Here is a 12,255-nt window from a genome sequence, read left to right on the forward strand (position 1 = left end):
ATCCGGCTTTAGGGCATCATACAGCACCGAGACTGCACTGGTGGAAATAGCTGAGGCGATTAGGGAATGTCTGGACGCGGGCGGCAGAGCAGATCTGGTGCTTCTCGATCTCTCTGCCGCCTTCAAAACGGTGCCCTACCAATTACTTCTCACTCAACTCTCTGATATTGGCATCGTTGGCCCTGCCTGGGATTGGCTGAAATCTTTTTTGGAAGAACGCACCCAGCAGTTCTGGCTGCCACCTTTTTCCTTGGTTGCCAGGAAAATATCTACGGGAGTCCCACAGGGTTCCACTTTGAGCCCTTTGCTTTTCAATATCTATCTGACTCCATTGATTTTTCTGGCAGAGGAGCTGGGAGCAAAAATATTAGCCTATGCCGACGATACCCAGCTCCTATTTACCTGGAAGGAATCTGACTTGTCGACCGAAACTGCCCAGAAATGTCTTGCGTCAGTGTTTCAGTGGCTTGCACTTGCCCAACTGAAGTGCAACAATGACAAGTCGGAGGTCCTTCTGAATGGTCAGTTCCCACCTGCCCTTAGAGAATCGCTGTGGCCACCTGACTTCCCTCAACCCATCTCTGTGGGTAACCCAGCCAAGAACCTGGGGGTAAGGTTTGGAGAAGACCTACGGTTCTCAGTGCAAATTAAGAAACTCTCCGGAACGTGCTTCGGCACTCTTAAATCACCAAGACGATTCCTCCCCCTGCTTCCCAGGCCAGCTAAGGAATTGGTTGCCCGGGCTCTTATTCTTTCTCGCATTGACTATGCCAATACCCTGTACATTGGTATTCCGGGTAATCTGGCAAAAAAAACTGCAGACCATACAGAATGCCGTGGCCAGACTTCTGGTCAACATCTCCAGAAGAACAAGCCTAAGACAGCATCTTCGAGATCTGCATTGGCTTCCTGTGGCCCAGAGAATGCAATTCAAAACCCTTACTCTGGCCCACAGAGCCCTGCACGGTCTTGGACCAATGTACCTCAGGAAGCGTTTTGCTTTTTTTGCTCCTGGCAGGTCTCTGCGCTCAGCCACCCAACGTCGGATGGGGATTCCTAGGATGCTGCTCGGAGGTTAGTCCCTCTCCGTGAAAACAGCTACAGCATGGAACTACGTTATATTCAGGACTCAGCTGTTTAAAAAACAACTTAAAACTTTTCTCTTTAACCAGCTGGCTTAAACTCCTTGCCCAGTCAGGTCACAGTAACTTTACACGCCAGGATATTCACGAGTAATTGTGCGCAATATAAAATCACTATAACATAACATTGTACATGATAATGCCTTTTACTTATGTGTTAATTATCAAAACATATAAATAAAAGGCATTGTCATTTACAATGCCAATGATTTGTACCCATGTGTTATGGTTTGTATGTATGTTATTATTTGCACATAAAAATTTATTTTATATTTCTTTTATTCAGAATTGTATTCAAGATGGCGGGGGGGGAGGAACTACGACAGCAAGCAAGATGGCCGCATAGTCTCCCGGCTCCGCTGACCTCCGTCTTACGCTCCAAGATCCTGCCACTTATCCTGATTTCCTGCCCCGGATCTGTGTGTGTGAACTAATCTGCACCCCGATGGTGTGATCCCGGGGGTTTTCTGACATTGTGGAGCTAAGTAACGTCGAGGACCGATTTGTGGCCTAACCCAGTCTGGAAGCCGGGGGCTCGAGTGCTGGCTTAGCCGGGTCTGAGTTGAACACCAGCGGACTGTTGAGGGCGGCAGGGTCCGGTCTCTGGAACTTTCGAAATTTTTTGGGATTGCTTTGCTACCATCTGCAGCCTGGTGTTGTGTTGGAGGTGAGGAGACGAGTGACGCACGGTGCTGTGTTGCAGGGGTCCCTGACCCGGAGGCCCGGCACTTGCATCGCCGCGCACCTTGGGTTGGAGTCTCGTCGCGCACTAATGCATGCTGAAGGTTGGTCCCTCACGGCTCAGTCCTGCTCCAGCTGATCTTACCCCGGAGAAGGCGCCTCTCCGTGGGGATCATTATGCCTGAAGAATTATGGAACCGGGCGGAGCAGGCCCAAAGTGGCCCGTCATTGCGGGAGGTGCTGGCGGCCCTAGAGGCACTTCAGGCGACTGTGGCAGCTCAGACCTGCGGCCTGTTGTCGGCGGCAGATGGACTTAAAGGACTGAGACCGGATCCTGACTCGAACCCCGAGACACGGCAGCCAGCTTGCCTTTTGATCGACGCCCCAGTGGCGCAATTAGACCCGGTGCTGGAAGCTGTGCCTGCCCCTACAGAAGTGGATCTACTTGAATGGCTGTGATCGGTGACTTAACGAATTTTTTGGAATCCCCGGTTTTGCAGCTGTCGGAACATTCAACTGCTGTCCCTATCCTGGAAACTTTTAATTGGTAATGTGAACTGTTTTGGATTGTGTCGAACCCCCTCCCCAGTCGCTATATCAAGATGGCGGATGTGATAATGCCTGGCTTCGGAGACGGGGAGGGACATCGTCGGTACCAGCTGCTTACTTTGGGATCTACTGTTTTTTTTTCATCTACTGAACTATGTTTCGACCACTTCTGTGTATCTTTTGACATTTTGATGATGGGGCTTTATTCGTCTGAGGGACTCTGCGAATTCGATCGACGGGGCCAAGGCTGAGACTGTTGTTTGGGTTGTTCATTGTGGTTTTATCGGTAACGGGACTGCTTCATTAGCTTAACGGAGTCCAGGGCAGGGTTGGTGGTTCCCCCCGGGATGTTTTTTCAGTTTGGACTATTCAGATGTGACAGTTTCGGGGGGGACCCCTTTGTTAGGTGGGGGGGGGACCGGGAGCACGTAGAAGATAGCCCTCCTCCATTTCCCCTCTTTGGGTGGGGTTTAATTTCTTTCTGTCTTTCTCTGGGTCTTTCTATATTTCGGGTCTCAGTTCTTGGGCGACAGGCACGCTGCTAGGGGGGTAGGCCGTAGTCATCTGCAGGGGTGCAGGGTGGGGGGTTGGGGGATGGGTGTTTTGTTTTTCGTTTATTTCTATGGCCTTTTTTCTTCTCATCTTTCTTTGCCCTTTTCTTTTCTTCCTTTCCGGGTCAGTGTAATGGGTTCATTTTTATGGCCATCTCTGCTGTTTCATATGTGCTTCAATTCTCGCGATGCTTCAGTGCTACTGGGCGGACATTCAGCTGGCACGAATGTATTTGTACGCTTGCTTAAATCCTGAATAGTATGTTTTAACGCCGCTGACTTACACGAAGATGATTTAACTGTGGACATATTGCTATTTCGCCCCCCCCCCCCCTTTTTTCGCAACTTGATATATTGTATGGCACCTGATCCTTCTATCTTATATTATAAAATGGAACCTTTTTATCCTGTTACCAACTTGATATGTTTTACAACCAGTACGTATGGTGGACGTGGCGAATCCGCTCCCCGGGATGCTGAGTCTGGGTTTTGATTGTTTTATAGTGTTGCAACTGCTTAGCCGCCGGCCCTGGGGGTTGTAGGCCCGTGTGTGTACTTGGTTGAAATGTCAAATAAAGGTTTTCCAAAAAAAAAAAAGAATTGTATTCAACGTTGCTTACAGACTTGAATAAATATGTAATAAAAGTTATTACAATTGAGGAGGAGCTACGCCAGCAAGCAAGATGGCCGCATAAGCTCCCGGCTCCGCCGACCTCTGCCAGCAGCTCGTATATCCTGCAAGTTATCCTGTTTTCACACCGGACTCCCGTGTACATGAGGAGTGACTGACTCTGAAGGCGCAATCCCGAACTTTTTATCACATCGGGTGACGGAGATACGCCGTGTTTTATTCTCGGCCTGCCCCAGCGTGGAAGCCGGGGCCTCGATTTCCAACTCATCCGGGCTGGAATTGAACAACATCGGCTGTGAACTTTGGGCTTCGTCCGGTCTCCAAAACGGAGACATACTCTACCTGTTTTTTAACGGCGATTTCGTATCCTGCCTGCAACGCACCCGCTACTGCGTGACACATCTTTTGCTGCGGCCCTGTATCCGACGCCCGGAGACAGAGTAAGCTTGTCGCGGGGGTGCGGACGGGAGCCCTGATCAGCGGCGAAGGTGCAAAATCGAGAGGTGAGAGCGCCCGTTGTTGGTGTCCGCTCCGGATTTGCCTGCTACCCCGGAGTAGTCGACCTCCGGGGTTTGCATCATGGTCTGTCGCTTTGCGAGAGGAGATGGAGGGGAAAGAAGGCACACCACCGCTGCACGCCGTAATGGCGGCCATTAGAGCTCTCCACTCACAGATCATCGTCAACTACCAGGCACTGTCGGCAACAATGGACGATCTTTGCCGGAGACCGGACGGCGGCTTTTCGCCATCATCGCAGCCAGCGGTACTACCCACGGAACATCGTATGTCCAACTTTGAGGTCCCTGTGCAGAAGCCGGATTCCTTTTGCGCTGCTGATTCCTATAAGACAGATCACGCGCCCGTGAACATTGTCAGCGTCCCCTGCTTGAACCCTATCTCGCTGAATATCACTATGGACGACCTTGACTGCCTCAACAAGATCGCCTGTGACTATTGGAGAGTTTTCTCATCCTTCCACGCTTTTCCTCGCTTGCTCTGTGGAGATCGTGAACTTTTATCCTTTACTTGGTTTGCTCATACTGACTTGAACTTTTATGAAAGCTTTACCTCTCTCATTGTTGCTATGGCCTGGGTTAGAAGTGCTCCAGTGATAATTCGTACTGGCCAGGGTTAACTTGTGGGGCTTTTTAGGGTGCGGGAAAATAATTTAATCTGCTGCTGGGAGTGTGACCTGTGAAGTGCGGGAGTCGGGTGGTATGTATCATGCTTCCCCGGATTGATAGTGTATTTCGCTGCATTCTATTTTGAACTTGTTTCCGGGTGGTCGCATCTGGTGGGGGGTAAGGGAGTCCGGGAGTGTGTTTTTGTCTCTCCTCCTCCGCTTCTTTCTCTCTTTTAGGGACGCTTCTGGGCGACAGGCACGCTGCTAGTGGGTTAGGCCGTAGCCATTGCAGGGGTGCAGGGTGGTTTGTTATTTTGCCTTTGTTTTGTTCTATGGCCCCTTTTCTTTCTCTCTCTCTCTCATTAGGGTATTCCTCTGGACGACAGGCACGCTGCTAGTGGGGTAGGCCGTAGCCATTGCAGGGGTGCAGGGTGGGGGGTGCGTGGGGGGTTTGTTATTTTGCCTTTGTTGTGTTCTATGGCCCCTTTTCTTTCTTCTCACAGGGTCCGGTAGCGATACTTTCGGTTTCATCCTGAAGCATACAAGTGGGAGGGGTCTGGGGTGGGTGGCTATGATGAGAGATGGGTAGTTTTGTTCTTCACCCTTAGTGAACTTATTAGCCCTTGCATCTTTACTGTTGGTCTACCTTGATTCGCGACTGCCTTTTAACACCTACCCGCATTTCTTATACCTCCGAGTGTGTAGCTCCGGATATCCTGTATCTTCTTCTTTATCTTGTCTTTGGGGGGGGGGGGGGGGGGGGGGTTAAATATAAAATGAAACCTTATGTATATCCTTGATCCGAAATGTTTTCAATGCACCGTCTATCCGTTACCGCTGCCGGACCCATGGGTTGTCGGCTGAAGAGCTGTGTTATTGGAACTTCTGATACGTGTCGCATACATGTGGTGACCGGCCCCTGTCGTTGCAGGGCTACTTTTGTACTTTGTGTTGAACAATATAATAAAGGTTTTTATAAAAAAAAAACTTTTTTAAGTTATTAAAATTGCGATGAGTCTAGATGTGTGTTAGAAGCCGACAACTTCAAGATTGTTTCAGTGCCTGTAAATCATATTGCCATGGTGACCAAGCATAATAACCGGGCCAACCAAACTGATTTCACCCAAGCACATGCACAGGGTACTGGCATGGGTAAAGATTTTAGGGTAGAGGCAGGAACAGTAGTGATACAGTATATCTGGAGGTGGTGGGTTTAAGGTGCAGGAGAGGTAGTAAGGTAATGGGTGCTGTGGTTGTATTAGGGAAGAAGTTGGGGTAGATGTACTAAGGTATAAATTGGGGGAGCGGTCCTGAGCTATAAGCAGGGGTAGAGTGGACTGTACCAAAGAAAAAACATATTTGAGGGGTAAGGGACTTCGGGCAGGAGGAGATATAAAAGTGAAAGAGTGGAGATAACGATTTGGAAGAAAAGGGCACAGGGCTATTGCCGTAAAACAGGAACCCAGGGGGAAATAATAAGTATAGGGAGTTTTCCGACCGGAAGAGAAGTAAGAGGGCCTAGATTTTTTTACTAGGGCAGCAGCCACAATGGCCCAGCAGCAGGAACCCGCAGAGCTCCATGGCAAGCTCTGCTCTACCCGCTCCCTAATCGCGTATCACCCAATATCAGGTGTAGAGCGAGCTCCATGGATGGCTGCCGCCAAGCCAAGTCTAGCTCATGTCAGCATAAACTATGCGGCCTCCCTGCCCCAGGCACTCACTGTGGAGCACCATGGCGAGTGCAGCTCTCCCGATGTGCGGCCATGCATCACCCGGTATCGGGCGAAGAGGGAGCTCCAGGGCCGGGCTGCCGCCAGGAGAAGTCCAGCCTGTCAGCATAATAAACAATGCAACCTTCCAGCTCCTCACATAGGTCCATTATTAGTCCTCACATTCCCTGGTGAAATAAGTTGCGAGGAGCACCATGGCAAGCGCAGCTCTCCCCGATGTACGGCCACGCATCATCCGGTATCGGGGGAAGAGAGAGCTCCAGGGTGGGGCTGCCACCAGGAGAAGTCCAGCCCGTCAGCATAATAAACAATGTAGCCTCCCAGCTCCTTGCACTCCCTGGTGAAATAAGTTCAGGGATGCAATCTAATTTCCTGTGACCCCCTGTTATGTTTATGCATGTGCTGCATCGCCGCCAAAAACATGACAGCTATTGAACAGCCTCTACAACCAACAGCTGCATAAATGTTACTGAATTAAATAGAGGTGGGCGAGTGCGCGCAAGACGTGGCTGCCATGTTTAAAGATGCACTGCCCAAAGTTACCCAGATTGTTATTACAGTAAATAAATAGAGGTGGGTGGGCAGCGCAGAGTAAAAACAAAGGGGTACGGTGGAAAAAATGACTATGCGTTTGCATTATATATATACAAAAGAACACAAGGCCAACAAGTCGGCCTGGAGCGCAGAACAGCCTTGGAAGAGACGCAGGAGCATGACGCCGTGAGCGTGCATGTTGGCGTTCCCTGTGGCTCGTGCGAGTGGTGGCGCCTGCAGTCTTCGCCCGTTTCTGGGATGCGCGTCTTAGAAGCACGTTCACAGACCGGAGTCTGCTCGTGCACCGGTCTGTACCACTTGGGGAGGCAACACAACCACAACCACAATAAGGCTCGCTGGCGACAGCGCTTCGCGCTGCAACGCCAGACGAGCCCTAAAAATGGAGTACAACGAGCTGGAAATGACCCTACCGGGCAGCTGAGTTAAGTGAAAGATGCTTTTAAATGGATGTTGTGTGCATGCACGCAGCTAAGAGTGTGTTTCTGTGAGTGTGTGTGAGACTGAATGTGGATGTGTGAGAATGTGTGTGTGAGTGAAAGTAAAGGTCAAATGGCATGCGATGTCACTCCTGCTTCCCCTGTTTTTTTGGTGAATTGACGTTCATGCTGCTGGCTTCTTTCTGTGAGAGGTTATCTCCGTTCTTGATAATGCTTAAAGGATGTTCATGAGATCATGATGAAGAATGTCTTACTTTGGGTTAGTGCTGGGACTGCCGTCGACACCTCACAGCAGTAGATTGTGCTTTCCCCCTGAAAAAGAATGTAGAGGTTACCAGTGAAAAAACAAATTATTTACCCCCACATTTCGACATGAACAGTATCCTTTCTTTTGTGGAGAACGCTTATAGGTCACATCTTCTAAAGCTGTGCCGCCTCGTGGTGCATGTGTGAAGCATCCTTCTATCCTATACGCCAGAGCGTACACACAACAATGCTTCTACAGGCGGTGACAGCATCATGCTGGCCATACAGAAGGCCCGTAAGGCAGTGAGTACAACAGGTATAACACAGCCACTGCAACAGGTCCCTAGAGGCAGTGATAGCATCATGCTAGTTCTAGAGCAAGCTCCATGGGCAGTGGCACTATCAGAGTGACCCAACAGCAGGCCTTTACAGGCAGAGAGCATTTTGATGGCTCTATTAAAGGTTTGTGAAGGCGACAACAGCATCATGCTGACCCGACAACCGATTCCTCTAGTGACAGCATCTTGCGTGCCCCACACCAGTCCCTCTGCCATGTGGTGACATTTCTATAGCATCCTACATTTGAATGTTCTGTGTATCGCATATAGGCTCGTACCTGAAATAATTTTCCCTGGTTTGGGCCTCATACATCACCTGCAATGATAAAGCACCATAACAAATACATTCAATGATAAAGCTGGATTGTGGAGACTTGGTCCTGCAGTAAGCTACTGCTGGCTCTTTCGCATTAGATGCAACTTGCCCTCTTCCTACGATACTCTCAGATGAGTTCCTCATTCAGGCAGGCTCGTCCATTTAAATACTGTTCTCTTCTTCCACTCAGCTATGTCCAAAACGTTATTAACGCCACCACACCCTAGATGGTGCTCCCTCGCACGCAGGCTCTTTTGTTGAGCGCCATTCCAATCCCCTTAGCTGTGGCTGCTCCCCAGTGGTTGCTTCCATTGCTTAGTCATAAGATCAAACAAACATAGCTTCATCCTTACAGTTATTTGAGTTCCTTGGCTGTATCAGAATGAGGTATGAGAGAAAACCTAATGGGTGGGATATGCACTAATAAATACAGATGTGGCGCACTGTACCTCCGGTGGGCAATTGGTAGGAGGTGAGATAATTGAGCCTGCAGTAAATGGATGAGTTAGTGAGGGGAGAGAGTGAAATTGTATTTTTCTTTCACGTTAGCAGGATCTTCTCAGGAAGATTAATGGAAACCTGCAAAGGAACTATCATAATGTCTATAAATAAACACAGAAATGTCTCCACCCCAACTAAATCAAAACGGTGCTAAGCAGGCACCAGAGATACAATCTCCCTCCCTATGGAAAACAGTCAAAAAACAATGTTTCTAAGGTGTTAATCCATAAAAGTTATTTAATCGATCTTCATATGTACAATACAGTTAACACCAAAAAAGACATAAAAACAAAACTACATTTCCCCACAATGTTCATTCAACTTCACAAACTTCACAAACAGGCTTACAACATATGTTCCACATTCACACAATCACATTAGTCCTGACCCTAATGGATCCAGTCATTCAAACATAGATAGAAAAAATGGTAAAGGCGGAAAACCACATAATGCATTGAAAACAATCCTTACGGGGCAAAATTAATTGAAGATTGTATCTCTGGTGACTGCTTAGCACCGTTTTGATTTAATTGGGGTGGAGACATTTCTGTGTTTATTTATTGCTTTACTCCCCTGCGTCTCCACCTTTATTCGCTCTCAGGGGCCCCCTCGTTGTATTGGAAACCATTACAATGTCTGTCATTTAAGGTTTTGATTGGACTCTATTGGGAGGACTGAATTATGAGAAACCACAAATGGCTGTAGGTCATCAGTCCAATCTCTTTCACATTAGAATGTTGGAAGGAAAAAAACAGAGTTCAACTCCAAAGATGTTGTTAAGGGGAGCTTGTTTCCTAAGGTGGATGGTCAACAAGAGGAGTATAGAGATTTTTATTAAAAGGTAATGGCAAGCCCAATGTCTACCTAAAGCCTTGTTTGCCAAAACTCACTTTTTTATTCTGCTCCTTCAGCACTTTTTGAGTTGTTCAAAGTGTGGTTGTAAACATAGTAATGATAGAGACCCACTTTACTAATGCAAAAACAACAAAAGAAGATATTATGAAAGATTCAGAAAAACATAGCAGCAGGTTCCTGGAACTCAAAAGGCTCCTTCAGGCTCAGCTAGACCAATGCCCTCACTGATAAACTGGGCTAGGCAATGAAGACAGAAACAATGCCTCATACTGTCAATCAAAATGTGAGCATCACAATAAAAAACCTGAACACCATCACGCACACCAGGCAAAACCTCAAATTCTGCTGTGACGAGGAACGGGATTTTTGAATCCCTTGGAGATGACACAGTAGGATTCATCTGGAGCTGCTGCCCTTTCATAGAACTATGGACGAAAAAGAAACTCTACCAAGACTTATTTTATTTGTGGTTTTCATATAAGTTTGTTGTCTGAAGGGGGACATGTTAATAAGAAACGTTATGAAATCACAAATCGATGATAACTAAAACTGGTGCATAACGTAAAATATTTGTGATAATATGTAGAGTGTAGGTGGCACAGGACAACATTCCTAGCAGTGACAGGAAAATGGGCATTTTTAGAATTCCGGAAAGGTTTGCAGAAACATATTTTTTCTGTAGGTTAGAACACATTTTCCAATCGACTACAATCTGTATTAGAATTTAAGGAATTCCAAACAATAAAATGTGTAGTAGTTGAAGGACAAGTGTGGCTTTTAAGTAATAGTAATATGAATTTGAAGATCTCGTGTGTTAGCAATGTCAAGAGATCAGAATTGTATGTGAACTGTATGTACCAAGGAAAACTATAATATAGCAGCTTGGAAAAAACATATGCAACTAGTTCAAGCAGTCACACACATACACAAACGCACAGGTCCAAAAGAATACTAAAAACAAATATGAGACTAACCCCTAGATTCATCAAAGTAACGTTTTGCGAGTCCTTAATAGCGAATTTTAAGGAATCGCTATTAAAGACTCGCAAAACAGGATGCATGTAGAAATCGCAATATTTTATGCGATTTCTACAGCTTCATTATTTGCGATTCGCTAATTGCTAATCGCAAATAAGGAATGGCACATTCATTCCTATGGGCCAAAAGGCCCATAGGAATGAATGGGGAGTCATTCCTTATTTGCGATTAGCAATTAGCAAATCGCAAATAAGGAAGCAATTTCAAGGGTGCCAGGGTGTCCAAAGGACACCCTGTAGCACCCCTGAAATGGCAATGTACACTGGTGTTGCGCACACACATGTCCAAAGGACATGTGTGTGTGTAACATACAACTTAGAAAAATGCACTAAAGTGCATTTTTCTAAGTTTTCGCTATTTACCACGTAGTTAGACTTCGCTGTAAATAGCGGCCCCAGATTGCCAATTCGCAATTTTTAAATGGTTCATGAATTGCATTTAAGGAATCTCAAATTGAGATTCCTTAAATGCAATTAATCGCAATTTAGCGATTTCTAGAATTGCGATTTTTGCATTTGGGATGATGAATCCCAAATGCAAAAATAGCGCTCGCAAAGGACCAGATTCTCAAAATCTGGCCCTTTGCGAGCCGAATTTACTTTGATGAATCTGGCTGTAAGTGTAGCATCTGTGGTAGCTGTAAACAAACAAAACGGTGTGTGGTTTACACGCATTGAAAAAAGACAAATATCATCAGATATTGGAAAAAACTAAAATATGGCCCACCAGAGAGAGAGAGTTTTGACAAGGTTTATCAATGAGAGCCAACGAATACCAAAAATGACAGACTGGACAGATTTGGATTAAAACTACAAGTGCACCCAAATCCTGGTGAGTACATCACTGAGAAAGAGGGGACATTGAGAAATGAACCAGCTATGAGTCAACCTGAAGTGACACAAAACTAGCTATTAAGAAAGAGAAATGATCTGGTATGCAGGAGAAAAATTACCAAGGAATTTTCAAACCGAACCAATCCAAAGACCAGCCAAAAACAAGACCCCAGTCAGAAGAAAGAAAGTGGAGGATAACAACAGAAAGCAACCCAGATCTGTGCACTTTTGTCAAGCAACATATATCTAGAAACCGATGACAAGCAACACAGATCAGGTCAGCGGACCCAAAAAAGAGAGACCACCGGATTCAAACTAGATTCAAATAAAGTAGGTGGCCTACCTGTGGATTCAAACAAGATTCAAACCAAAGTAGGTGGCCTACATGTGGGTTCAAACTAGATTCAAATCAAAGACAGCGGCCTACACCTGGATATTGATCCATAGCAGTCTGTATCTCCAGGCCACACAGGCGATTACTCATACTACTTTTTAATGGGCATGGTTCACACTCAACAAGCATATAGCCTTGGAAGGTTTTAGAAGAGGTCTGAACTTGTGTATGATAAAAAAAAGTGAGGAGGGGTGATAAAAAAAAAGTGAGGAGGGGGTCACAAAAAAATGGGCTTTGCATTTGGCGCCAAGATGCCATGAGAGAGCTATGTGCTTATTAATGAAATAAAGTTGAACACAAACAACACATCACATTTAAGTTCATCAATATCTTCC

The 12,255-nt window shown here is 46.5% G+C and overlaps 1 protein-coding gene across 2 annotated transcripts in view; it reads right to left on the reverse strand.

The window, feature by feature from the left end:
- Positions 1–12,255, reverse strand: part of LOC147688502 (coronin-7-like) — a 1,252,182-nt gene that overhangs the window by 408,440 nt on the left and 831,487 nt on the right. For both annotated transcript variants that reach the window (XM_086941395.1, XM_086941394.1), the window contains exon 11: positions 7,654–7,711. In XM_086941395.1, coding sequence (XP_086797521.1) covers positions 7,654–7,711 — 58 coding nt within the window. The remainder of the gene's footprint in view (positions 1–7,653; positions 7,712–12,255) is intronic.

Source organism: Lissotriton vulgaris, chromosome 10 (genome assembly GCF_964263255.1).
Source record: "Lissotriton vulgaris chromosome 10, aLisVul1.2, whole genome shotgun sequence".
NCBI lineage: Eukaryota > Metazoa > Chordata > Amphibia > Caudata > Salamandridae > Lissotriton > Lissotriton vulgaris.